The 25,274-nt window shown below is 40.6% G+C and overlaps 2 protein-coding genes across 4 annotated transcripts in view; both read right to left on the reverse strand.

The window, feature by feature from the left end:
* Positions 1-12,968, reverse strand: part of CLPTM1L (CLPTM1 like) — a 29,440-nt gene extending 16,472 nt beyond the window's left edge. Inside the window, exons 1-6 of the mRNA XM_075494161.1 lie at positions 12,607-12,968; positions 11,685-11,785; positions 9,544-9,733; positions 8,332-8,474; positions 6,264-6,342; positions 2,209-2,326 (exon numbers count right to left, since the gene is read on the reverse strand). Of these exons, the coding sequence (XP_075350276.1) occupies positions 2,209-2,326; positions 6,264-6,342; positions 8,332-8,474; positions 9,544-9,733; positions 11,685-11,785; positions 12,607-12,816 (841 nt within the window). The 5' untranslated portion in view covers positions 12,817-12,968. The remainder of the gene's footprint in view (positions 1-2,208; positions 2,327-6,263; positions 6,343-8,331; positions 8,475-9,543; positions 9,734-11,684; positions 11,786-12,606) is intronic.
* Positions 12,969-15,484: 2,516 nt separating this feature from the next.
* Positions 15,485-25,274, reverse strand: part of LPCAT1 (lysophosphatidylcholine acyltransferase 1) — a 72,715-nt gene continuing 62,925 nt past the window's right edge. Inside the window, exons 14-15 of one of the 3 annotated variants that reach the window (XM_075494166.1) lie at positions 24,703-24,914; positions 15,485-17,424 (exon numbers count right to left, since the gene is read on the reverse strand). In XM_075494166.1, the coding sequence (XP_075350281.1) occupies positions 24,730-24,914 (185 nt within the window). In that variant the 3' untranslated portion in view covers positions 15,485-17,424; positions 24,703-24,729. Of the gene's footprint in view, positions 17,425-21,564; positions 24,915-25,274 lie in introns of those variants that run through there. The other 2 variants (XM_075494164.1, XM_075494167.1) reach the window with 2 other exon arrangements.

Genomic DNA, 25,274 nt, shown 5'->3' on the forward strand with positions numbered 1-25,274 from the left:
AAGACAAAAGAAGTCATTCTGGTTTGAGTGGGAAGAAGAAGGATTATTCAACTTGGCCTCTGAGCTTTTATTTGATACATAAGAAAAGTGAGCTTCACCTTAAAAACCAAAAAATGAGAAAAGGACTACACTGTGGAGGGCAACAAAAGTCAGTGGGAAACATGGCCATATATGCAACAGTAGAAACCCCTGCACCAAAGTGTGTGTTTTCCAAAAGACACGGCATCCCTTTGAACTCCTTCAGCCAGTGTTAAGATCCTTTCTTCATGAAGCAGAAAGTTCCAGCCACTGTGAATGAAGTTTACCGTTCTCAGAAAATACACAATGCTGCATTTACGGCAATGGTGCTAGTTATGACATTGGTGAGTTCAGTACCAGTTTACTTCGTCATATCAGCTGTCCTGCATGACAGCAAGAAGAATGTGGACTTACCCATTTTCAAGTGATTTTGGAGTTTTGCTACTGATCTAAGGTGACCTTTTCGTAAGTTATTCCAAAAGGAAAATTTTAAGCCTTATGTTTCACTATCTGCATACTTAGAGAACAAGCAGCATCTTAGGTAAGCTTTTTTCCCAGGCAGAGAAGGTACTCCTAGGACGATAGGTCTTGACATACACATCCATCACAAGACAGCCAAGACAGGGAACATGAAAATTTAAATTATGCCATTCTGAGGAGGCTCACAAAAATTTATGGAGAAATAATGGTGGTCAAATGCCCCATACAAACTCTGAGCAAGCAGTTACTTGATTCTTTCAAGACAGTTATTTTAAGCGCACATACTTGTAGCTTCGATGTACATTAGCCTGGGCTAAGGAGAAGCTGCTGGATTGTACTTAGGATGACCTTATTCCTTACCCGCCCTCCCTCCCCCAACAAAACATGAGAAAAGCTTAGGCTACAAAAAGAAATTGAGAAAGCCTAGACTCTCAGTTAAGTTACACTGTATACAGGTATTGTGTCTTACAATAATACACTCTAACACTAATGCTGAACCAGAACAGATTTTTTTTTTCCCCCCAGAGGAATCAGTGCCTTAAATGTTAAGCTGTCCATCATAAAACGTTAATTTAGAGATGACAGTGAATAACCAAACCCTCTCCTCTTACTGACTAAATTTGTTGAACAAAGAACAACACTGAGTAGTATGGAAGCAGCATTACCCCTGCATATGTCTCTTGGGACACTAGTAGAATATTGCATCTATCTGCACTAAAAAAAGATAAACTGGGAAGGATTTAAGAATCATTAAAATAATACAGCACAGGAGCTTTTAAGATCTCTTGGCCTGAAAAAAAGTTTAAATTGCTATCTGAAGAGCTTAAAAAGAGAGGATCAGAAAAAATCCTGCATTCATATACATCAACACCAGTTCAGTTATGATGTAGTTCCTTACCCTAGGATAAAGAAGCCAACTACAGTCTAGAAAGAGAAAACTAAGTCAGCAAAGATAACCCTGAAAATAAGATGCGGATTTTTAAGAGCAGTGATTAGACTCAAAGGTGTGCATCAGTGGAACAAACATTTAAAGACAGTAAACACTTGGCTATACCATCACCAACACAGAGCATATGAACTTCAGAGTGAAAGTGTACCCTTACTCCATTACATTTAAGCAAAACACAGAATTTAATAGTTTCAATGCATGTAAAGCCTCCAGTTTATCTGAATTACCTTATAAATTTGTAACTGAGCCAAAGTGAGAGGCCAGCCAGTTCTGAAGCGTCAGAAGCAGTATGATCACAACCCAGATTCCTTCTTCATGCTCAGCTTCAGCCCAAAGACTTTGCTATGCCTGCCTGTTTTTCACTGTAGGTTTATGGCTACAGTGAGCAGCTATATATAGCTTATATCAAAGCTTATGAAACACCGATCCAGCTTTTCTGTTCCATGGATGACAGGGGAAACCTGTGGTGAAAATTCTCTCCTCTATTTTGGCGTCTTATGCTTTTATAGTAGTACTATCCAAATAAAATTTATTTAAAAAAATGGTTAATTCACCTCTGTATTCTTGTTTCCTACCACATGTCAACATTTTATTTCCATCTTTACCTTAAGGTAAAACAACTTAAGATTTGTAGCATTAAACCTTTTCACCAGCTAACCAGAACGAAGAGAGAGTTAAGTGTCATCTATGCACTTACAAGAAAAAAAATTGAAGGGTTGAGGGTTTTTTTGGCCTAAAGTCATTAAAGATAAAAAACATACCAAATTGTTGGAGGGAGTACACAGCATCCTGCATGTGGATCCAAAATCTGAGTTTTCCAAGAGATATTTTGTCATATGACACTGTAAGAGGTAGCTCTGTTGTTGAACGATTTATAACCTGTATTTCAAAAAGATATAGTTTCATTTTTAATATGAGAAAAATGGCAACAATTGTTTCCATTCTTTTTTTTTAAAAAATAATGGAAAGTGATTATATCACACTATGATTTAATCACACAATTTTAAGAGGTCAGTTCGTTTTTTGAAAGGGAATAAGATCTTAGACTTCTATACTATGCTTGAAGTCTTTGGTTTTTTTTCCAAGAAATGCTAAATTAGCAGTTTGTTCTGTTCAAGTTCTTATAGCAACCTCACTGTTACTGTATACAAATGCGTCTGCGACATGTACATAAAGTTCCCTCTGCTGGTCTCAGCTCAAGTGGGAAAAGTGTGCTTAAGATAATTCTCTCTTTTGACAGTTCTTCTCTGAATGTATATGCTAAGATTACCTAAACTAGAAGATTAAAGGAAAAAAAATCATATCCCAAAGGCCATAGTCAGAACTTTACTAAATTGAGGCTGTTTCTGAGAGAAATTAAAGTTACAACAACTCATACCAAAACAAAAGGTGGGGAAGGAAGATGATCCTACTTGCTCGGACTGGTGAAAACACCACAGCTAAAGCTAAGCAAGCTACTCTGCCTGCAAAACTTGGGATATGGGGTGTCACAGAAGTCTTCTTCCTGCTCCAAGTGAAATAAATTTCAGCTAATCCTCCTGTGTCTTCTACACTTTACTTAAGAGAACTACCTGGGGCCCCCTTAAGCAGAAGAAAAAAAAAAAAGTCTTAAATTGCCTCAGCTCCTTCTGCATGATAGGTGACTGTCTCTCAAATAAGTTTAAAACAAAGAAAAAAAAATTGTCCTCACAGATGTTAGAATTCTCCACAGCTACCTAGGTACAAGTTCAGGCAGTATGTTTTAAACTTTTAAGGATAGCTCAAGACTACAGACAAGCAGGCACTCTGAATTGCAACAGTTCAAGATCTATTGCTCCTGGCTCCTAATTACTACCCAATCATAATTCCCATCTCCGAACTGCTACTCTACACTGTACCTGCTTCTACAGTAATTAGTCAGTTGACACCTATCTGAGATGAACAGGCTGCTTCTGATCCTCATGTTACAGAACATGGCTTTAGCCTCCCCACGTATCAGTCAGGTGTGAACTGGGGATTACATTCACCCTCTCATTCACTCTTTCCTCCAGTGAGTACAAACAATTCTCAATCTCACCACCCTCCCAAGACCCTCTAAGCTTTTCAGACAGTGGCAGAACATGGAAGAGAAAGGGAAGCCAAAAATGTTTTATAAATACAGCAGGGAGAAAGCTTGATAAGCTAGAATGGTGTCAGGGATCTCTGAACTGTCTGGAAAAAAACCCACAACAACAAACCAGGGTGAAAACAACATGGTTAGAGCTGATGGTAGAGAATGCTGGCGAGATTCTACAGCTGTTTACCAAAAGCTACATAAACATCTTCCAGGCTTCTTCTCCTTTTTAAAGGATGCCTGTAATCCCTCCATTCTCATTCCAATTTCTCAGCCAATCAAAGATAGCATTGACATTTCTGGGAGAAAAGGAAAAGAAATTTTATCTGTGCAGGACAGACAGAAAGCAAAAATTTTGCAAATGCATGGGTAAATAACATGCAGCAAGTGCACTCTACACAGACAAAGCACTACTAAGGAGTTAGGGGTAGCACAGGGAGAAAATTGGATTGCAATACAAGACAGAGATAGGAATTCTTCAACACCAAAAGCAAATTAAATGAACATATAAAGATTGGAAGAATGAACTCTTTCTCAATGAGCAACTAAAAGTCCGCAAGCGCTGCCTCACAACCTAGTTGAGTGTGATGGTTGCTAAGCCTTTGAAAACTAGGAAGTTACCAAACCTCTGCAATACAACCTACTCTTGTAGTATGGCCTCAGAACACCATGTATTACTTCTAGCACTCTACTTTATTAGTACTACAAAACAGTGTGTAAACAAAGCGAGTAAGTTCAGCGGTATGAATTTTAAAGTTTTCTCTTTATTAAATCAGAATCCTGTGCAATCTCCAAATCCCCACATTGGTAAGAACACAAGGAACACATAACCTCTAGACTACAGTACTTACCATAGAAGACCTACATCTGGGTCAAAATAATAGTCAGTTAAAAATTTACACAGCCTAGCACAAGCAGGGAAAAATGCATTTTCAGCTCCATGACTTTTAGGTTGGGCATACCAAAAGACAGCATCTGTGCCCTATTTACAGTCAAATGCCGACCTTGCTCCACGAAAGCTGTATCATCTTCCCTTATTCTTTCCTGCTCTTCACTTACTCCTCATTATCTCACAGTATGAATACTATTAGACCACTCTTTCTGCAGGGCTTGCGAGCAGTTTGGCAAGTCACTACTGAGAAGTCATGTAAGCTAGTGCTGAAGGGGAAGTTTGCTGGTTTTGACGGAATAGTCTTTGCAGCCCTTCTCAGGATCTTTAACAGCTTTAAGGCAGTGAGTTACAATAGCATTAACCGTGACATGCATGACAACTGCAGGAATGCTATTAATAACATGAGAATGCTAAGTTTATTTGTAAACAGGGTACATGACTTGACCAGTTAGAAGCTCATATGAATGTGCTGAACTGAATGAGCTGTGGCAAGAAACTTAAAACAAAGGACAATGACCACTGATAAAGACATCACAAAAGTATATCTAAAGAAATACTGGACAAAACTATCTGCTACCAAGATTTGTAACAAGTGCTCAGAAGTTTATTTTGCTGAACAAGCTTGGGGTGGAGGGGATACAAGTTCTTAAAGAAGATTCTCCCCAACACTAAGGCACAAAATTCTTTGTCTGAGCTAAAGTTAATTGGAATTGGAAAGACAGTTTAGAAGGTCTATGCAAATTTTACATCTACCAAGACTTCAATCTAGAAGATGCTGAATCCAGACATACTCATTTAACAGTTTTGAGACATTCCCCAAGACTTTTGTTCTCAGTAACTCTGATTGCTAAATTCTAGTCAGTGCAATTGAAAAGAACTGCAGGGCTTAACTAAGAGCTGCTAAGATGAACATGGTTTAGATGCAGGCGACTGTCATGTGTAACTTGTAGTAAAGGAACTGCATGATTTCCCACAAGAGAAGAGTTGGGCAAAAACTGAATACAGAAAATTCTATTTAAATGTATAACCCCCCCCCCCTTTTTTTTTTTAACTGCAGGGGTGACTGAACACTAGAACAGGTTGCCCAGAGAGGCTACGGCATCTCCATCCTTGGATATATCCAAAACGCAACTGGAGAAGGTCCTGAGCAACCCGCTCTAGGTGACCCTACTCTGAGCAGGGACATTGGACTAGAAATCTCCAGAAATCTCATCCAATCTCACCCTTCTGTAATTCCATTATTGAAGTTTCTAAGTCCTGATTTGTTTGAGTGCACAAAATTATTTTATGTACTGCCAACACCAAGCTTTCGGGTGCTCAAGTTACTCTAACATGATAGAGAGCACCACCAGAAAATTTAACCATGACTTTTTCAAGATAAGAGAATAGCTACTGACTTGTCTCAGCGTAGCTCCAGTATCAGCTGTGTTCAGATGCTCATTTCCCTAGAAGATATCAGAAGCCGCTCTGGGATGCTAACACAACTTCTTCAGCTTAGGGAGTCAAATTGCTCATGAGACTCCTCCCACCACAGCTGGTGCTGCAGTGATATCCTCCATATCCACCCAAAAGGCAGAAGCAATGGAATCCAAATATCTTTTGGTGGAATAGAAGGGAATGCTTGGCAGATAGAGCTGCCAGAGGGGAGTCTCAAAACCCAGATCCAGCCTCTGCAGTTACCACAGTTGACCACATTAAGTTAAACAGTCATTGATAGAGTCCTTTTGTGAATTTATACTTTTTCATTACAGCAAACAACCTATGACAAAATCTTAATTAAAACAACATTGAAGATTACTGTTAAAAGTAATTAAAGGTATTCTACTACTCACCATCAAATCTTTCACTCTGTTGCTTAGCTGATCAATAAATAATATTGGAAGGTAATGCACTGTCTTCCCCAATTGAACCCTAGGATGTTTAAACATGGATTTTATGATTGTAGTGATCTAAAAAGAAAACTACTTTTATTCAAATTAGCACTTATTCATCACTTTCAGATCTACCCATGTAGATATTTCCCACCATCTTTTCAGGCACATTTTCTTTTAACACACAGCAAAAAAGAAGCCACTAGCCTAGAGTCTTTCATTGAGAAATGTCTGTATAAAAAATTAGGCATGTCTCACATTTCTCCTTTTAGTTTGTTTTTACTTTTCTGTAGAAAGAAAGAATAAGCAAAAAAAAAAAAAAAAAAGGACAATGAAATTGGTTGTGATGATGCTGAAGCTGTTGCATGACCAAGGGTAGAGGAAATTAAAAAGTTTGTTGAAGAGAAACGTGCTGAAGCTTACTACCATATATTTGCATCCTTTGTCTCAAGTATTCCTCTCCTACTGTAACAATGACAACTCTCCACCATCTCCCCAACTTCTCTGCACCCCCAATGACATCTATCAGGTCAGCAACAGCACATGCTCTAGCTAGCATGGGACTACGAACACAATGGCTGGTACGCACACAGGAAGGCTAGATACTACTGGAGAGAGGGCACAAGGAACAGAAATCTTCTCTGCCTTCTCTTCAACAGAAGCTCTGATTTGGATTGCTCTATCACCTCACCATCCTGCATGAAACCAACAGAAACTTCCCAGCCTTTGAGCCCTCTACAAAATTGACCACTGGGAAATTATTTAGCAAATTACAACTTATATGCAACTGCTTTATCAGTATCTTAGAAACGTATTTAGCCTAATGTCCTATGAGAGAGAAATTCTTAAAGTTCTTCACTAGAAAGGCAGTTATCTACACTGTGATGTTCTCAGTGAAAGTCTATGGAACTAGCATAACGGAGGTTTTTAAAGCCTGAAAGCTGAATTTTAGTTGTTGACAAAAAAAAAAGTCTCTATGCATGCTAAGAAAGACTGCATACTAAATATACCATGGGCAACAGTAACATAGGAAAGTACTAAATCGAGGCTCAGAAATACTGCTTGGTTATTTAACTGCTGAGATTTAGATTTCTATATGATAACTACAATTAAAGCTACTGCTAGTGGAATTGCAGCAGGCCATTTCATATCCAAACTATTTCCTGTATAATGCAATGACAAAACAGCAGTGATACGTATCTAAACATGACCAGAAAAAAATATCTTTGTTCATCAACCCCAGTCCAACCCCTTCTTATTATGGGCCTATCTTATGAGTTACTAAGTTTATCTATTCTGGCTAGGATGCTATCCCAGAACCCCAGGGTCTGCTGATTAAGCAACTACTTCTGGATTTAACAGGATACTTGCAGAGAAAGGCATCAACATACAGCAGCACAAGCCAATACAGCACTATTTATATGGTTAACACTGGAAGTAATTTAAGCAAGCTGTGAACAGAAGCTACTGCCTGCATTTAGTGGCCTAAAAACCTGTCCCTGCTTTTTAGTATTTTCTTGAGAAAATGACATAATGTAGGAACACACACTGTCAAAGTAAAATAAAGGCAATTGTAAAGGGAGAAAAAAGATGCCATAGGAGATCAGCTGTGCCTCTTCAGCACTTGCAGTTTGTAGAGATAATTTGCAGATAAAGGATAACTGGAAAGGTCAAGGGCCAGTAATTGCTTTAAAGGCCAGAAGTATGATTTGAGAACAAGGGGGTATGAAGTCTGCTGTAGCATTTTACTTGTGTCTTTGTAGTTCTGCTTTTCTTACTATGATAACTCCATACAAAAAAGTATTCTAAACTCTGAGCTGCCCAGGAACAAGATATCTCCAATAAGGTTTTCTAGTACATAATATCTTACTAATTGTCACTACCAAAATGCAAGCATTAAGAGTATCTATTTTTGTCTCCTTAAATGCCAATTTAAACATAAAATACTAAAGGAGACCAGGGAGGATTTTTGAAGAAATGTGCAGTAATTTTATAATAACAATCTAGCAAAATTAAGTCATCGACTTACATCTTCATGTAACGGTGAACATCAGCAGGGAGGGATGATCCATCAAACACAAAATCTTCCACCATGACATTTAAAGTTAATCTTGACCTCCAGTGAGAGACAGGTTCATCTAGCGCATTGGTCTGTTTTTCTGCTTCAATTTGCTTTAAAAATACAATAAACATACATACTCCTAAACAATACAGAATTTTGAATAGGATATATTCTTGTTCATCAAGAATATATTCAGCTAATTAATCTTAATACCTTCGGAATATGGACACTAGTCAGAAAAAGTTACTTTGAAATAAGGACTGTAGAGTAATCAGATGTTACTTCAAAACAGTCAAAAGGATGTGGATGATCCACCATATTAATTTTTGGGAGTAAAAAGATCAGACCATTTGTTTTGAACTTCTGAGCTTCCAAATGCTGTGTAAAGCAGTGCTGAAACTGAGTATGACCTTAGCTTTCAGTAGATGCTTATGCCCAGGGCATTCTACTTCCTTTTCTTTGGATGAATACCACCTGTTCTGACTTTTAGTGTTGGACTCTAGTCTCAACTCATTTTCAACTTTATTCTGACAGGATTTAGAAACAGCACTGCTGGCTACAGGCATATTTCAGATTCCAAAGAATAACAGAGTGAAGTTCTCAAGCTCCACTTAATATGAGGCACAACAGCCATTCACAAGTATTTCATTAAATAACACTACATTTCCCCCCCACCCCGGTGAGTAATCATAGCATTTGTCAAAGTATACTATCTTAGTCTCTTGAATTGAAGTGGAAAGTAAGAACATCCTAAAGGAAAAGAAGCGATTTGACATTGGTCACTCACCAATGTCAAAAATCAAGTTCATGTCTCTATTTTATAAAAGCAAAGCACATTATTTCACATGTATCCAATTCACTATAGAAAGCAGCATCATGCTGTTACAGAACAATACAGTATTTCTACCAAAAGCAATGAATCCTTAAAGAAGTAATTAATGTTAACTAGGGAAGTGTTTTAACAGCAGCCAGTGTTATAGAGGGCTCTACCTCTGCTGTGCTGGGTGGTCTACTATTAACATACAAGCTGATAATCAAGAAGAGGGGTTTTAATTTTTTTTTTCCTAATATCATCGTTAGTGTAAAGATGCAAGCACAGCAGATGCTAACATTAGAAGTATCTATAAAAGAAATTACTTTTTTTGCAGTTGTCCACCTATAGATGAAAAAACCACCTACCTGTGTGGCTGATTCTCCAGTGAGCAAATTAATCTCCTCTGGTTTAGGGACCATGTATGTGGTCAGAGGGCTTACTATATGCACTTGCTTACCGTCATGCCAAGGCAAAATGCCAGCATGATGAAGAAATACATATGCATATAATGTGCCATTATTTCGGGTTTTCTTTGGTACAGAGACATTCACTGTCCTAAAATACAAAATAAATACATTATGAGATGACATAGCACATGCTGAAATATTTACCTGTTACATATAAGGATCACTGAAGGTGTTCTGAAGCAAGAAAAAAAAGGTTGAGGACATAAAAAAAAAAAGAAGAGACAGTTGGGTTGCCTGGCACACAACAATTAGTTCTGGCTAATACGCCTAATGAGCCATGGCTGGATGGGATCAATTTATATACTCCAATATGTATCACAATATTTGCATTTCCAAAGTTTTACTATTTTCTTAAGATACTTTACTCTTTGTCCAATTCATACTTTATTACCCTAGATAACACAGGACTGCATCATCAGTTCTTTTGTTGCTTTCCCCTGCCGATAGGTCATAGGGCCAAAATTATCACAGCACTTGTAGAAAATAGCCTTCCATGTGCCGAATATGTATCAGATTGTATACATGATGCAAAGTTTAAAAAGAAAAATCACAAAGTTTTGCCAACTACTTTGCATTAATAAAGTATCTTCTCAGCTATGGCATGCCAAGCACAGAACTCTAGATAGGAGCCCCAAACCATGAAGTCACTCCCCTTGTGTCAGCCAAGAAATCATCCTGCTTGCAACCTTGCATAATGCCTCCTCTATTCCTGTAAATTTGCTCAGGTTATTTTGCTCTGACTACTTTCAATGGCTTAGCAGACTCTGTCAGTGAAACAATTCTTATATTTTCATGTCTGTCTGAAGTTTAATATGACCTAAACTGCAGATCAATGTGTTCTTTAATTATAGAAAATGCAGAGCGTGAAAGAACCTGGGAGACTCTGTGACAAGAGAGTCAAGAATAAGGCAACTATTTTAAACAAAAAAAGGTGAGGCAGCAAATATGAAGTGCAAAACAAGTAGTTCTAATAATTTTAATAATATAGAGTCATACGCAGAGTGCAGTGTTATACTCAGAAATTTGTCTAAGGGCACAATCTTATTCCATCTTAGCACCAGCACCTCTTCAGAAGATCTCGAAACCCAAAACTACCAGAAAAATGTTTACTTTTGTGATTATTAGCACGGAAACAGTTATAGAAAAGCATGTTGCTAAAACACTGGAAAAGAGAACATGGTTTGACTTCTTCCAAGTTCTATTCCAGGTCTGAAGCCATGGCTATTAGAAACAAAACATCATGTAGCTAGTAGACTGGCTACACATGTCATTAGAGAAAAGTCTGAAGATTTTCACAATGGAAAGCCGTTTTTACTATTATAAGCAACGCACACTTTTACAAAACATTTGTCTATATGGCTGAAAGCAGTACGCCGATCCAAACTAACCACTACTTAAGTTTAGCACATCATATGTACATTACTGATCTAGCACTGCTAGTGAGATGAACGTTTAGAGTGGAATCTGAAAATTAAGATAGACAACATAGGACAGCATTCAAGATTTGTAAAATCTACAGGAGGGGAACAGCTGTTTCTGTCTTTACTGTATAGCTTTCCTTTGCAAGCTTTGTTTCTTGCAACTACGAGATGATTTTCAGCGTAAGAAAAGCTTGTCTAGGAGCCTATTCCTCAGCGCCAGGTGAGCTTGGCACACCATTTCCATCAAGGCAGGCACTTCACCAATGTTTAATTCATGAAATACTCTAGGAACCTTTAATTAAAGAGAAAAATAATGTTTTTATTAACAGCAGCACTTCGTCCTCAACTTTAAGGCTGAAATCCAACTAACATCTTTCCTGCCTTAATATGGCAAATACAGTTATTACTTTATGAAAACAAGCATGAACTGAATAGCCTGTACAGCACACAAAAAGAGCTTTAACCCCAAAACAAAGAACACAAGAACAACAATTCTACTCTTTCAACACAGCTATCGTGAACAGGCTACCTTGCTTCATGCATACTTCCATACATGTAACTACCAGTTAGGATACATACTTCAGAATTAAGGAAAGAACTCGTAGTTTGGATACCTACCTTTCAAATTTGGACTCAATATCAAAATCCTCCACATTCAAAACCAGATCTATATTACTCTCAGCACCAATGCTTGACCGTGTGGTAGTATACACGCTTAACTGAAATCAAAACACAGCACAGAGGAATCAGGGTACAGAAATATTAAAGTCACGCATCAGTACGCCTGGAGTACAGATCTGTATTTCAGCTTCGCTAATTTCCCCAGTCACGGGACGGTTACACACACTGGGAAAGAAAACAACGTACTCAAAAAGAAGTCTAACACAGCTTTCAGCTATCCCTTCCCTCCTTTTGGGGGCAGAAACACACTGTGACACAGCCGCTAAACGCATTTTAAGAGGATGACCCGTTCTTGAAGTCAAAGATCTCTAAGTAAGTCGAGCCACTGAGGCGGCTCTCTGCAGCGTACGTGCCAACAGATACGCGGAATCGAACCCCCCAACACGCTCTCGCCCTGCCCGTGCTCCAGCCGCGGGCGCTACCGGCGGGGCAGAGGCAGGGGCAGGGGCAGCCCGCACGGCGCGCTGGCGGGCCGCTCCCCGCTTCCTGCCCCCCCGCCCCGCGCCGGCCGCAGCACCGCGGGGGGAGAACGAGGGAGCTGCGCGCTCGGGCGACGGGCAGGCCACGCGTGACCGCGGCCGTCAGCCGAGTCAGCGCGGCGCTCCCCGCACCCAGCAGCGCGGCGCCGGAGACGGAGGAGGCAGGCCCGGGCAGGCACCACCGCTCCTCCCTCAGAGCGGGACCGGAGCCCGCGCGGTGCCGAGGCGCCCGTTCCGCGGGCGGTTAGCCGAGCGGTCACGGGCCGAAGCGGGGTCCGGCCGCCTCCCTCGGCGGCGCGGGCCGCTGCCGGCGCCTCCGCAGGCCGGGCGCTCGCAGCCGCCCGCCCGTTTCCACCGGCTCGCCGCTGCGCGCCGCTCACCTGCAGCTTGGGCCTCCGCGCCAGGTAGGGCCAGACGCACCCCGCCGCACCGCCCCCCGCCGCCGGGCAGGGCCGCGTGTAGACGATGCCGTACATCACCCAGCACGTGTGCGCCACGTACACGGCGAACACCCCCACCACCAGGCTGGTGAACGAGCTGCGGCTCAGCGTGGCCATGGCGGCGGCCGCCCCCCGCACCCCGCTCGGCATCCGCCGGGCCGCCCCGCCGCCGCCGCTCGCGCATCCCCTCCCAGCCAACCGCCCCGCGTCCGTCACTTCCGGCGGGCGGGGGAAGCGCCGCCCCGCCGCCTAGCAACCGGCGTGGGGAGGCGCCCGCCCCGGGGACACGGCCCAGCCTTGCGCCGGGCGCGTCACGGCGTGACGTCAGGGGCCGGCGCCCGCCGCCGCTAGGGGGCGCTGAGGGGAGGGGCCGGCGGGCGGCGGCGCCGCTGGCTGCCGTCGCGCCGGGCGGGGGGCGGCGAAGCTCAGAGCGGCCGCTGCCCAGGGGGCGTCGGGCGCGACCCCGCGGCTCTCCAGGAGGGGCCAGCAGGGGGGTGCGGTGCCTGTTACGTTTGGGGCCCCTCAGAGCGACCAGAGGTCTGGGAAGGGCGCGTGACGTCAGGCGAGGCAGCCGAGGTGGCGGTGAAGGGGGAGGAAGAGGAGGCTCCTGTGCCCCACCCATCCACCCCGGGAGCCAGCTCCGGCGGGAGAACAGGAGAGACAGCTTGGGGCTTCATACAAAGGAGTAACAATAATAATAACAATAAAATCCTCCAGCAGTCTTAACAAGAAATTACCTGTGATGACGCAGACTGAAAGGTAGTGCAATATGATACGAAGAAGTTGGGGGAAGGCAGGGAGCAGCAGGGGCAGGCACGGGCGGAGGTGGCAGCACCCCGGAGGAGGGAGGGGGCCGCTGTCCAGCCCCCAGCGGCCGAGGGAAGCAGCCCGCGGGCCGCGCCCCTGCCCAGCAGTGGGTCAGGCTCCGCTCCCGCAGGCCTAGGAGTAAAAAAGGAGCGTTTCTTGTGGTCCTCGCCTCTGCGCTCCGGTGGCGTCAACCAGGAGAAAGCGGTGACAAGGGTGCGTACCTCAAGCACCCCTCAGCCAGGCAGAAGGGACGCGGGGGCAGAAGAGGCACAAGCATGCGGCAAGAGGCCACTGCCCGCAGCTCAGCGAGGTGGCACAACAGGGAGCGTCCCTGCAACGCAGACGAGCGAGGAAAAGTGGTGAAGGGCTGGGGTAGTCTGTGGTGTTACTGTAGGCGCGTTGCAAGATGCGTGGCGCTTGGAAATACCCCTCTTCGCCTTCCCCCATGGTATCTTCTTTAAGAGAATAAAGTGGCGGAGAGTAACAGGAAAAAGGTGGGAAGACAAGGGTGGGGAAGGAGAAGCGGGCATGATGTGAGGGTTCACAGCTCATGCTGCTACCTTAGCAGATCACGTCACCTGAAAAGACACCGAAACAAGAGCAGCGAGGAAGGGCTGGCTGCAGATTCAAAACCCCGCCTGTTGAACCAGGCAGCACAGCGGCAGGAGCAGCAGAGCAGGGCTGCGCAGAAGCAAAGCCAGGGCTATAGCCTGTCACCTCTGGCAGGCCTCATGCTACCCTGGCAAGCAGCAAGGAAAAACAGGGTTAAAACCAGATGGTATCAGGTAGGGGAGTCTTTACCCTTGGAAGAAAGAAATCTTACATGCATTTTGTGCATTTGCACATCTGTAATATTTCATGAATACTCCTCATTACAAAATGAAGTGATTGACAAGTGTTTGTGAAAGTGTACCATGTTCTGATAGCATCCTCTGGCATTAGTTAAAACATCTTCTAGTGTAATCTGCTTTCATAAGTATAGAGCAAGTAAGTTATTTGCATTTTAGAGCAGAAAAAAAGGAAGAAATGTATTTAAGCAAAAAAAGGTTCCGGTTTTAAAGCTTTTCTTCATAAGAAAGCATGCCACATTGCTGCATGACTAGTAGGACTTCACTGAAAGAAGAAATAACTAGACTAAATTCTGTTTTGGACAAATACAGTATTCAGTCTTTTTTCTTACATACAATGAAATTATACACATTTGCTATCACCTACAGATGTCTATTCTTTCACACAAGCCACTGCATGACTAACCTGACTTGGGCCAAAGAACATACTCAAAATCTGCATCCACCCCATGACTTGAAATTAGAGACTAACATTAAGAAAAACATTAACAAGTCTTCCCTTGAAATCTTCATATCATGATGAATGTCATGTCATTTCTCTGGAAAACTTCCCCAGTGTTTCATTTGTATTCTTAAAAATGTTTGTCTTAATGGTTCAGCTTATATCCACCTATACCTTTTTCCACCCTCCGTTACGAACTTCTCATGTATGTACGTATCTGGAGTGTTGGATCACTTCTTGTCCATTTCCTGAATAAACAAAACTAGCCAGAGCTACCTCATTCTCATTTAGACAGACTTGTTCTCCAGACTTCTGGAGCCCCTTTTCTGAATCTTTTTTGATCTTTCGATATTATTCTTTAAGCACAGAAAATAGAACTGGAGTCAATATCCCTGTCATCCTTAGGGGAAACAAAACAAAAAACCAATAACCAAACCAAAACCCACACACCCACAGAAAAAAAACGGAACACCCCAAACCCAAACAAAAACCCCTTAAAACCCTGTAATTTCATACCCCAGTTGTCAGGTAAACACACACTGTTCTACACACACTGCCACAGAGAACATACATCAACAAAGTGCACCTAAACGTATACGGACTCAGTCTTATTCACAATTATGATTTGTATCCTTTCCCTTACTATAAACCTTGTTATTTATAAAAAACCTAAATCTAAAAAAAAAAATCCAGAGGAAACCAAACATTTTTTGTTTAATTTTTAATTTGGCTTCACGCTGAAAATTCAATTTACAAGCCATTCATAAGGAAAATGTCCAGTTGGGCAGAATGAGCCATGATTGTATACTGCACATCAACACTTGTAGTGTATCATTTAGTTCCCTTTTAGTAAGTCATCATACGACTTTTATAGCATAGTTTAAGTGTCTGCATCATTTGGCTCGGTTCATCACACGCTATAGTCCATTTCAACCTATCAGAGAACACGAAAAGAATGCTCAAATTGAGGTATTTCCTTTAAGAATTGACTGATCACTGGTATTCAGAGGTAATGTTAAATCATACAGTTTTAAACATTGAAAAATGTACAAAAACAAGTTCATTTTTAAAAAATATTATCCTTAGTCTTCCATGCATGTTAATAAAAAATATAAAAATCAAATTTGTAGCACTGAAGCTATACTTTTTGTTCTGCAAAAGTATTTCCACAATTGGAACCACAAGCTACAGTCGTCTTTAGTACACTACTTGTTTTTGCTTTTCAGTTATGAAGTATAGTCAGTTCAGTGCAAAGGTAATAGTCTATGTACACATACCATAGGAGCCATAGGAGGGAAATTTACAGCAGAAAATACGCATTCAGATTATTATTATCCAGTAGCACTATATATTGTTACAGATTTACACTGCATATCCAAGGGCTATTATAATAAAAAGCTTGCAGTCAATATGCATCTTTAAACACACCAGGTCTGCCTGAGCAGCCTTAAAGTCAACAGAAGTTGTCCTACTGATGGAACAAGCACGTAATACCTTGCAAAAGTCAGTTCCTACAACACAGCTTCCTGCTGTGTCAGCACAGGTTTTCAACTAAAAGCACCCTCTTCATGGCAGTGCCTAACTTGGCTTCAGTAGCGGTAAGAGAAAATTCCAAAATTTGATCATTTAAAAGGTTAACTTTTTTGCTTTTGCATTTAAATTCTCAAGTGTGTTCAAAAACATATCAATATTTTTTCCAAAAATATATAAATTATATCGTCAATGCAAGTTTAACAATAATTCAAGAGATCAAAACCTTCTTTTTTCTGAATTTTTTCTCAGCTTGTTGATAACTCAATTTTATTCTTCCAAAGAGATGAACTAGTACCTGTGATCAAATTAGAAATGTCTTGCACACCTGCTGAGATGCTGGCAATTACAAAAAGGTTTAGAAAGTGGTCCCATTGAACAGATGCCAAATACTTTCAGCACAATGCTGCAACACTGACGTTGTGTAGTACATAATACAAGGTTAGCAGATGCTTAGTCTTGGTTCTCCTCCAGGAAACAAAATCTATCACTTCTAAAGGAATTTACTTCTGACTTCTATTTCTAACATTAGTGATTTACATGGAGTTCTTAATACCCTTAGAGCAATTTGAGAAAGCAATATAAACAATTCACCAAACACAAACAACCATATAGACAAGCAGCTGCAACGGTTTTGCTTTTTGTCTAAGTATATACAATTGCTAAGGAGAGATGTTTAACTTAAGGAATTCTAATCCACATATTTAAAAATACAATTTAATTTCTAGATGTTTACTTAAAAACTGCTTTTGTAGTCTGGAAAGCACTGGCTAACCTAAACCTCCCTTCTGAAATGTAAGAAATATTTTGCTTGAACTTCATTATAAAAGAAAACATAGGACAAAAATATATACTTAGGGCATACAAGATCCTTACAAGTTTATTTCTTTAGCATTTAAAATACAAAATTGTCTTCATGCTGGATAGTGAATAAAAGACATGTATTTGGGTTTTCCCCATACACATTCATAGACTTAGAAATAACCTACTGCCAGCTGAATTTCATTTCCAGTACCATGGTAGGATGAAAAGTGTCTGAGCTTCAGCTTTCTTCAGTATCCATGAGGAGACTTTGTTTGCTATCATATTTATAGTTGCTGCGTTCAGAACTTGGAAGTAAACAGGCACACACTGAAAGGGACATAGCAGGTCAGGAGTCAATCCAATTTAAGGTTTCGTTGTACTGTATTTCTAAATTTAATTTCTTATTGTTCATAGGAACAAGGAGAATCTCATAAGCTCTTTCAGACCTGCTGTCACCTGGACACACCTGCAATGGTTAAAGTGTGGGAAAAGAAAAAGCAATCCTTTACCTAACGGCAGGCACAAGCTGAAGCAGTACACGGGCCCTTAGTTTTGGGTGGCATTACCAGAACATGACTTTAATATTCACCTGCCATTTACGGCTCAGGGAGAAAAGTCCATGAATGTCACTTAAGCTTAAGAGGCAGCAAGGTGTCCCTCAGGCTGCAACACACCTACAAACAACAGACAGCACAAGCAAGAGCTGGGGACACAGAAAATTGAATTCACCAGCCCAAAAGGCAGAAAAGATCCTTCTTTACTGTGGGAAGAGGCCAGCTGCACAGCGAAAGCTTTGCTGCCACGCTAGCCTTGATGAGCTTTTCTACTTGCTGGTTCAGGACCAGAAGTTCAGCCTGATTTTTCTTCAACTGACTCTTTGGCTCAGAACTGGCACTCTCAAGTAATACCCCGCTCATAATATCCAAATAATATTTTGATATTAAAGTTACAAAAGTCATTATGACTTTTCTCTTGCTTCTAACGTTTTTTGGTCAAAGTGAAAGAACCGAAGCTTAACGCTACATCCACAGATTATCGTAGAGCACCTTTTTCAAGATCCCCAAGCTCACCTCAAATAAGCTGGGATGTTTGTATGGCCCTGTGCAGTTTAGCTCAGAAAAAAGCAGCATGACAACTATGTTGGTTAAAAAAAACCCCAACAAATAAGTTAATTAACTTATAGGGATAACTAATTATATTCCTTATAATTCCTTATAAGGAATAACTTGCTGAGGTGCAATCTCTGCTAAGGTGATTCTACTGTTTCCATTCCCAGAAACTGATCATTTGAAAACTGCAGATATGTCTTTACCAGTTACAGGTGGCCTCCACAAGTTAGCCTGCACAGGAGTACTCTGCTCTGCCACTATTGCTAAAGAAAATGGAACAAGCAGCCGCTGCCATCACACAACTAGTAAAATTATTTTGCCTAACAAGCTTGCAAGACAACCTAGGCAGAATGTTAATTGCTGCAAAAAGGCCTCAGCGTATTTCACAGAAACATAACCCCTCCATTTTATAAGCCTCTTAAATCCTCTGCTCTCTTGGTATCACCCACTTGAGTTTAATCCCATTACACATGATAAAGCACATCATACCGTCTGGGGAAAAAGAAGCTGTTTTCTACAAAACAAATCATTGCTCCACTCATAAAAGACAAAATAATTAATATCTTGAAATAAACTGGAAAGGTTTCCTAGGGAAAGAAACTGTCTTAACTTGATCACTATGAGATGCAGGAAATACCTGCAAGTCCAGGCACATCTAATGGATGATCTCTCTTCTGCTGCATTCGCTCAGTAGTTTTACCTCAATATTATATAATTTATGCACATTTTGATCGCAATGTGTTGGCATCTAACGTGTTTACCCAGTTCACTGCCTTAGCTATAGCATAGGACGATCGTGTTTGTTCCTCTGAGGTGGTACTGGAGGATTGTACCTGTGAAGAGGTCTTACAAGGTTCCTGTCATGGTTTGAATACTTTTTTCCAGTCTTCATAGGAAAAAGGCAGGGAGAGCAGATGAAACCCCACTGGCTGTGCTGCCAGTGACCTACACATTACTTGGATACACGATGCTGCAGTGCCTTCAAGAAATCATCCTCTGACTAAAGAACAGCTGGCTTAATTTCTACCTAGCTGGGACTGCAAAAGTAGCTGAATGACAGTCTCAGTTTTCCTGCTCATTTGTGAAACAGATCTTGTGGTTTTGCTGGACTGATTAATTTAATTAATAATCAATTATCAATGGCACTGATTACAGATTCTTACTTTCAATTTTGAACTGTTGGACCTACTCTTCCTCCTCTTTTGTAAAGGATCTAGCCATATTAATTAGGTAATTGACGTTTTCCAAATTAGCTGAAGTTTAAATACCTAAAAAGTAACAAACCATCTGAAATACCTGGTTCACAGGGAACTTCTGTGCTTTAATATGAGTTTAGGAGCCGAACTTAAATTTTGCTAATGTAAAACTCTTGGCCAATATATTTGTAATTTCTTAATGCTAGGACACTCATGAAAGTGCTGCTAGAAAAAAGCAGAGGCTTCACATTAAGCAAAACGCAACATTTCAGAAGGTCTTATAACCCACACTCTGACGTAAAGGAAAACTGATCTGACTTGGTTAATTTTTAAATCCAAATTTTTTTTTTTTTGCATTCTAGTTCAGTCCCATAATGTATGCAAATCTACAGCATGTGGCAGTCAAAGAATACAAGTTGCAGAACTTGAGTGTGTCCCCCCCCTTTTTTTTTTAAATAAGAATACCACTTTTGAAGGAGCAGAATGCGACTAAAACAGTTAACATGAAAAGCTATACTTACCGCATGATAATATAACATAGCAAAAATAACTTAATGGCAATACCAAAGACGGCCTTGTAAGAGAACTCATAAATGAATAAAAATACATCTGCTTTAAACATTTATCAAGCTATCCAAATGTTAAAGTGCAATAATCCCTCTTCCAGAAAAATGTTTACTACCTATTATGAATAAAACCATATTCCAACCAGCCCAATGCTTTAAACTACCAAACCTATTCAGTTTGCATGAAAATATTAATAAACAGCTATATACAAAACTTGACTATTAACTTCGGGCAGCTTTGCCACTGAAGAGGTTGCATCACTTCCTTACTGCACACGTGTCTCCTTTTCAACCTTTGTGACCTAAGGATTTATACCTTCAAAGTGGGATTAGCAAACACACACACAAGCCTGGTTGCTTTTTATCATAGTAGGATTATCCTAGCTGCAATAAATGCATTGAAACATATAGTGTGATTCATTGGTATAAAATTAAGCGTACAACCCAATTTCTCCATAAGGCTTACAAATTGCCTATAATGCCTTTTAAGCGTATCTGCTTACAGCAGCGGACTCCTGTGAAATCTGTAATAGCACTTGCCTTACTGTTGTAGAGACAGTGGTTTAAACATGCTTTGCACCTCCTAAACATTTGCTTGGTTTTAGTGGAGTTTTGTTATGTTTGAAGAAATATAAATGAAGCAAAAAAAAGATACTTTTTAGATATCTCTGATTTCATGATTTTCCACGTTACTTTAAATACATTCAAAATACAGAGTATGCTTGTTCAACCATATCAGAATAGCAAAGCTTTGGCTGGGCCTCTCATACAATATATAAAAATTCAGTCTGATGCAAGAGCTCTACTGGCAAGGGATGGCAGTATTACATAAAAGTAGTAAAATGCTCATCAGAAATGTCAAATGCCTTCACACCCTTGCATTTTTTGTGTAAGGATCATTTATGAAGTTAAATTGTTGCAAAGAACTGACGTAATTTCTTCATATGTCTCCCTGTAAATTTAGGGGCTGTTGATATCACCAGTTAAAATAAAGCAATGCGTTTGTAAAGTCCATAATATTTTAATTAAAAGCATTTACATGTCAGCGTTTGGTGAAGGGGAAAGGAAGCTTTCACTTCTACCCTGACATTGCAGCAAGCCACTGAAATTTGACTGTCACAACCCAGCTGTTCCACAGTTGGGTGCCTTTTAAAAGGCTACTTACGTGGAACTACTAAAACACTTCAGCAGTGGGAGTTTGACAGATGAGTTTTAACGAACATTGCTGCAGTAATGCAATGTGTTACAGGTCTCAGCCCTCAATAAAGTCCTGAGTTTACCACCCTACGGTAACATGGCTTTTCTGTCACTATGAGGCAGTCTAATATTATGGTCTTATATTCTACAGGTGCTAAAAATCACCTGAATTATATTCATTAATCTCAGCTTCTGTTACATTACACATGGTCTAACAATGTTTCCATGCAGGCTGATCAGGACTTCACCCTATCATTCATCCTATTATGTCTCTACCTCATTCAACAATCTCACTAAAGAGGGAGCATCACAATTCATTACAGAACCTAAGTGTGGGGTGGTTTTTTTTGTTTGTTTAGTTGGTTGGTTTAGGTGGGGGGTTTTTTGTTGTGTTTTGGGTTTTGTTTTGGTTTTTTTTTTTTTTTTTTTTAAATAGTTGCTTCCACCAAGAGTACTTGCTCACCAAGCAAACAATGCGCTGGTCACTGGCCTTCTTCAGCAGCAGCTCTGGACCAAACTCAGACGCACATGACTTTCAGTGCCTCTTCACCACGTAACGTGGCACTTGTTTCAGGGCCCATCTATTGTAGGCTGCAGCACCCTTCAACCCAAACACACCGCACAGCTTAGTTGCACATTGCACAGCTTGACTGCACACAAGTGCAGTTATTACACTCACCACACTTAGAAAACATCTCCCTCACCAAAACAAATATGACACCAAATGAACCCTTTGGTTTTCAGAAGACACGTCCCCAAGTTACACATACCATACATGCAAATTAGGCGCACTCATATTCGGCCAACTTCAGTCAGCTTTGTTCTTTCACAGATGCGTACAGAGTATCTCTTCCTCTGGAGCTTCCCTCACCCCAAAGTTGTCCATGGGATACTAAGCTTACCTTTTTCTTCTCTTCAGACATGTGTCTATCTCATCCCCTGCACTCTGAAATTCTCAAATTCCCAAGCTCACATACAAAGCAAAAGATAACTATCTTAGCCAGCCAGCTTGAGCCACATGCCATAAAAAGTCTTGTAGAGGAGATACCATACACCCAGACTCCAGTTGATGGGCCTTCCCTTACATACTGACCAAAATACATACTGTATAATCACAGAAAGTAGATCCCAGGCCGTATCCCTACGACCCTGGGGGATGATCAACAAAATTGTGTCTCTTAGTTGTCTGTCTGTTCTGTTTTCAAAACCTCCAGTGTAGGAAGGTTCCTTACCCCACCTGGAATTATCCATTCTCCTTAGCTAACTAGGTGTATTGTAAGGAAGTTTTCCTAATGCTTAACTTGCTTTTTAAATGAAGAGCCTGTATCTACCATCAACATGGAGAAAAGACCGTTCCTATCTTCTCCATAGCAACTTTTTCCATATTTGAAGACTGTTTTCACATCTTCCTTCAGTCTCCTCCTCTTTGGATTCTCCTCCTCAAGAATACTTTTGATCTCTTTTTTGAGTACTTTCTGTCCTCCAGACTCTATCCAGCTACTCCCCATCTTTCTCAGGTGCCCCAACATGGACAGGTACTTCAGGTAAGGCCTTATCACACCTTGGTAACGCAGAAATACCACCACACTTCTTGCAGGCTACACTGTTGATGCATCCCACTATAATGAGTATCTTTTCTGCAGCAATGAACTAACAGTGATCAGTTTGTTGTACTCTGTACCATCCCTGCCCCAAGATGTTTTATACAGTAATACCCACTCCCGTCCTGTTTATGCAGCTGACTTTTCCTAGTGTAGTTCCTCACATGCCTGATTTTTCCAAACTACTTCTCCTGTTTTTCCATGATCAGTTTTAATTCAAAGCTTGTCTGCCAGTCTGCTGCAGCCCTGTCAGCTTGGCATGCATTACCCTAGATAAATCAAAAGTTTAATTATCACCTCCAAATGAGGACCTACCTCCACATACCCCACAGAAAGCATAATTTCTTACTTTTTTTTCCCCATACTCTTTCTGTTAAAGCCAGTTTCAGTTTGGAGACTTGCCACATACAGTTAGGGATTTCTAAGGACACATTCCAGTACCCTAATGAGCTTTAAAACACCTCCTGCTATTTAAAAGATAATAATAAAAGCATTTGATACAAACAGATTTCCTTCTGCTAAAATTCCTCCCTTTCAAATCTAGTTTTAAATTACTGCACATGTGGAAGACTCAAATCTCAACAGCAGTTTTCCAATCATAGAACCATCATATTTTAACACAGCCCTAAAAAATTAGTCACAGAAATTATTTGAAATTTTTTTGTTTGTTTGGAAGTAGAGTTGCCAGAGTTATTTTGTGAGAGTCCTCCTTCCTACTCCTTGAGGCTTTTGTCACATTTCCTAATCAGTGAAGCTCTGTGGTTTTATAATAATTTAAATTTTTCTCTGAGACCTCCATTGGTAATTAAGGCATCTGGCTTTACAAGAGGAAAGATAAGAAACATTACTAATGCAAGTGTTCTAGGTTGTTGGGTTTTTTTGTTTGTTTTGTTTTTTTAAACACAGTTCTAAACTATTTTAAGCTTCATATATGTTATATGTACTCTAGGTAATGTTGCTATAGAGATTTAACTAGCATTTTTTCAGGATGTTCTGCAACTTGTTGCTGACTTGGCCTCTGGAGTAACTGCAACCTTTTCAAACTTGTGCTGATACAACGAAGTTTTCTAGCATGTTCCATGCTAAGTTAATCTGTATATACAGGCTTGCTACAAAAGAAACCTGTGATTCCTGATATAGATTAAATACAGTTGTGTAAACATCTCCCATTTAAATGTTGGGTGGACATGATTTGAATTGATTATAAGAGAAAAGCACAAACAGTTTTGTCACATATTTGCAAACAGTATGTGGCATGTCAGTTTGGAAAAAATTCACATTTAATTGCATCCGGAAGATTACAGTAGAAAAGAGCTGGGGTGAGGGATAAGGAGCCTTTCCTTTTCATTCTACCATGGAATAGACTGAAAGAGAAACAATTTCGTCATTCAACAATAAAAATAAAAAGTAATCCTTAGCAAGTTTTTGCATTACTGTTTCCAAACCTGTTCACTGAAACCAAAACAAAGGGCCAAAATGTGCTTGCCTTGCTCAAGAGAATAATCCCACTGAAATCAACAAGACTGACTATGCAAATATGGACAGCAAAGTTTGGCCCCAAATAAACATCCCCATAACTAGGGAAAACACTAATCACCAAAGTGCACTTAACACCATAGTAGCTACAGTTTCTTTATACATGCACAGTTTGTGCGACACTTGTACATGAAACGAGCCAATGGAATATAAATAAGTGTGCCGCTTCCTTTTAAATATGAACATTAATAATGAAGCACATTCACATTTTTGCCTTTCAAAGACCTGTTTGAAAAAAACAAAAACACCTTCCCCAAAGTAACCTGGAATATGTTGTTAAATATAGCACATATGATTCAAAGAACAGTATTAAGGTAGAAGAACTTTCACACACAAAATTGGTATTTGCTGTATAGTTGGAGTGACTTATGAAAATCCCAAGAAAAGACAATCCTCTCACCAGGAGAGGAAGGTAACAGTTGTAGTGTTAATTCAGTTTCTTCTGCAGGGCCTTGTTTTTATCTTCAGCATTTTCAGGGCTGAAGTCAGTACAGATACCATTAGGAGCAGAAAGAGATGAAGTCTCCAAGCCACTCTCGGCTCCCATCTGATCAGCATAGAGATAGTCTTCTGCAAAGTGTGGGTGCAATTCAGCAAATCTGTAGAAGTCATCTAAAAAAAATTGTTGTTACACAGAATCAGCTCTTTGAAACAGAAGGAGGCTAAATTTGAATACTTACACATATATAATCACATGATCACTCTGGAGAAAAATAGCAGCAGTTAACATAATCCTACCCCCCTAGCTTGTTTTAGCTTCTCAGCAGAAATTTACCACATCCCCAGAGCCAAAATGTTGCAAAGAGTTATCTAAGCCCTCTTAAAACACTTCAGACCAGAGCTTAGCTTGTATGGTGAAGGGGTAAACAGGCTCAGATTCGCATTAAAATGCATGAGGAGCACCACATGCCCTGACATAACATCTCACTGTTCACAGGGGGAAGGGCAGAAGCCCTCCAGCTGAGGAACAAT

This window comes from Mycteria americana, chromosome 2 (genome assembly GCF_035582795.1).
Source record: "Mycteria americana isolate JAX WOST 10 ecotype Jacksonville Zoo and Gardens chromosome 2, USCA_MyAme_1.0, whole genome shotgun sequence".
NCBI classification, from domain to species: domain Eukaryota; kingdom Metazoa; phylum Chordata; class Aves; order Ciconiiformes; family Ciconiidae; genus Mycteria; species Mycteria americana.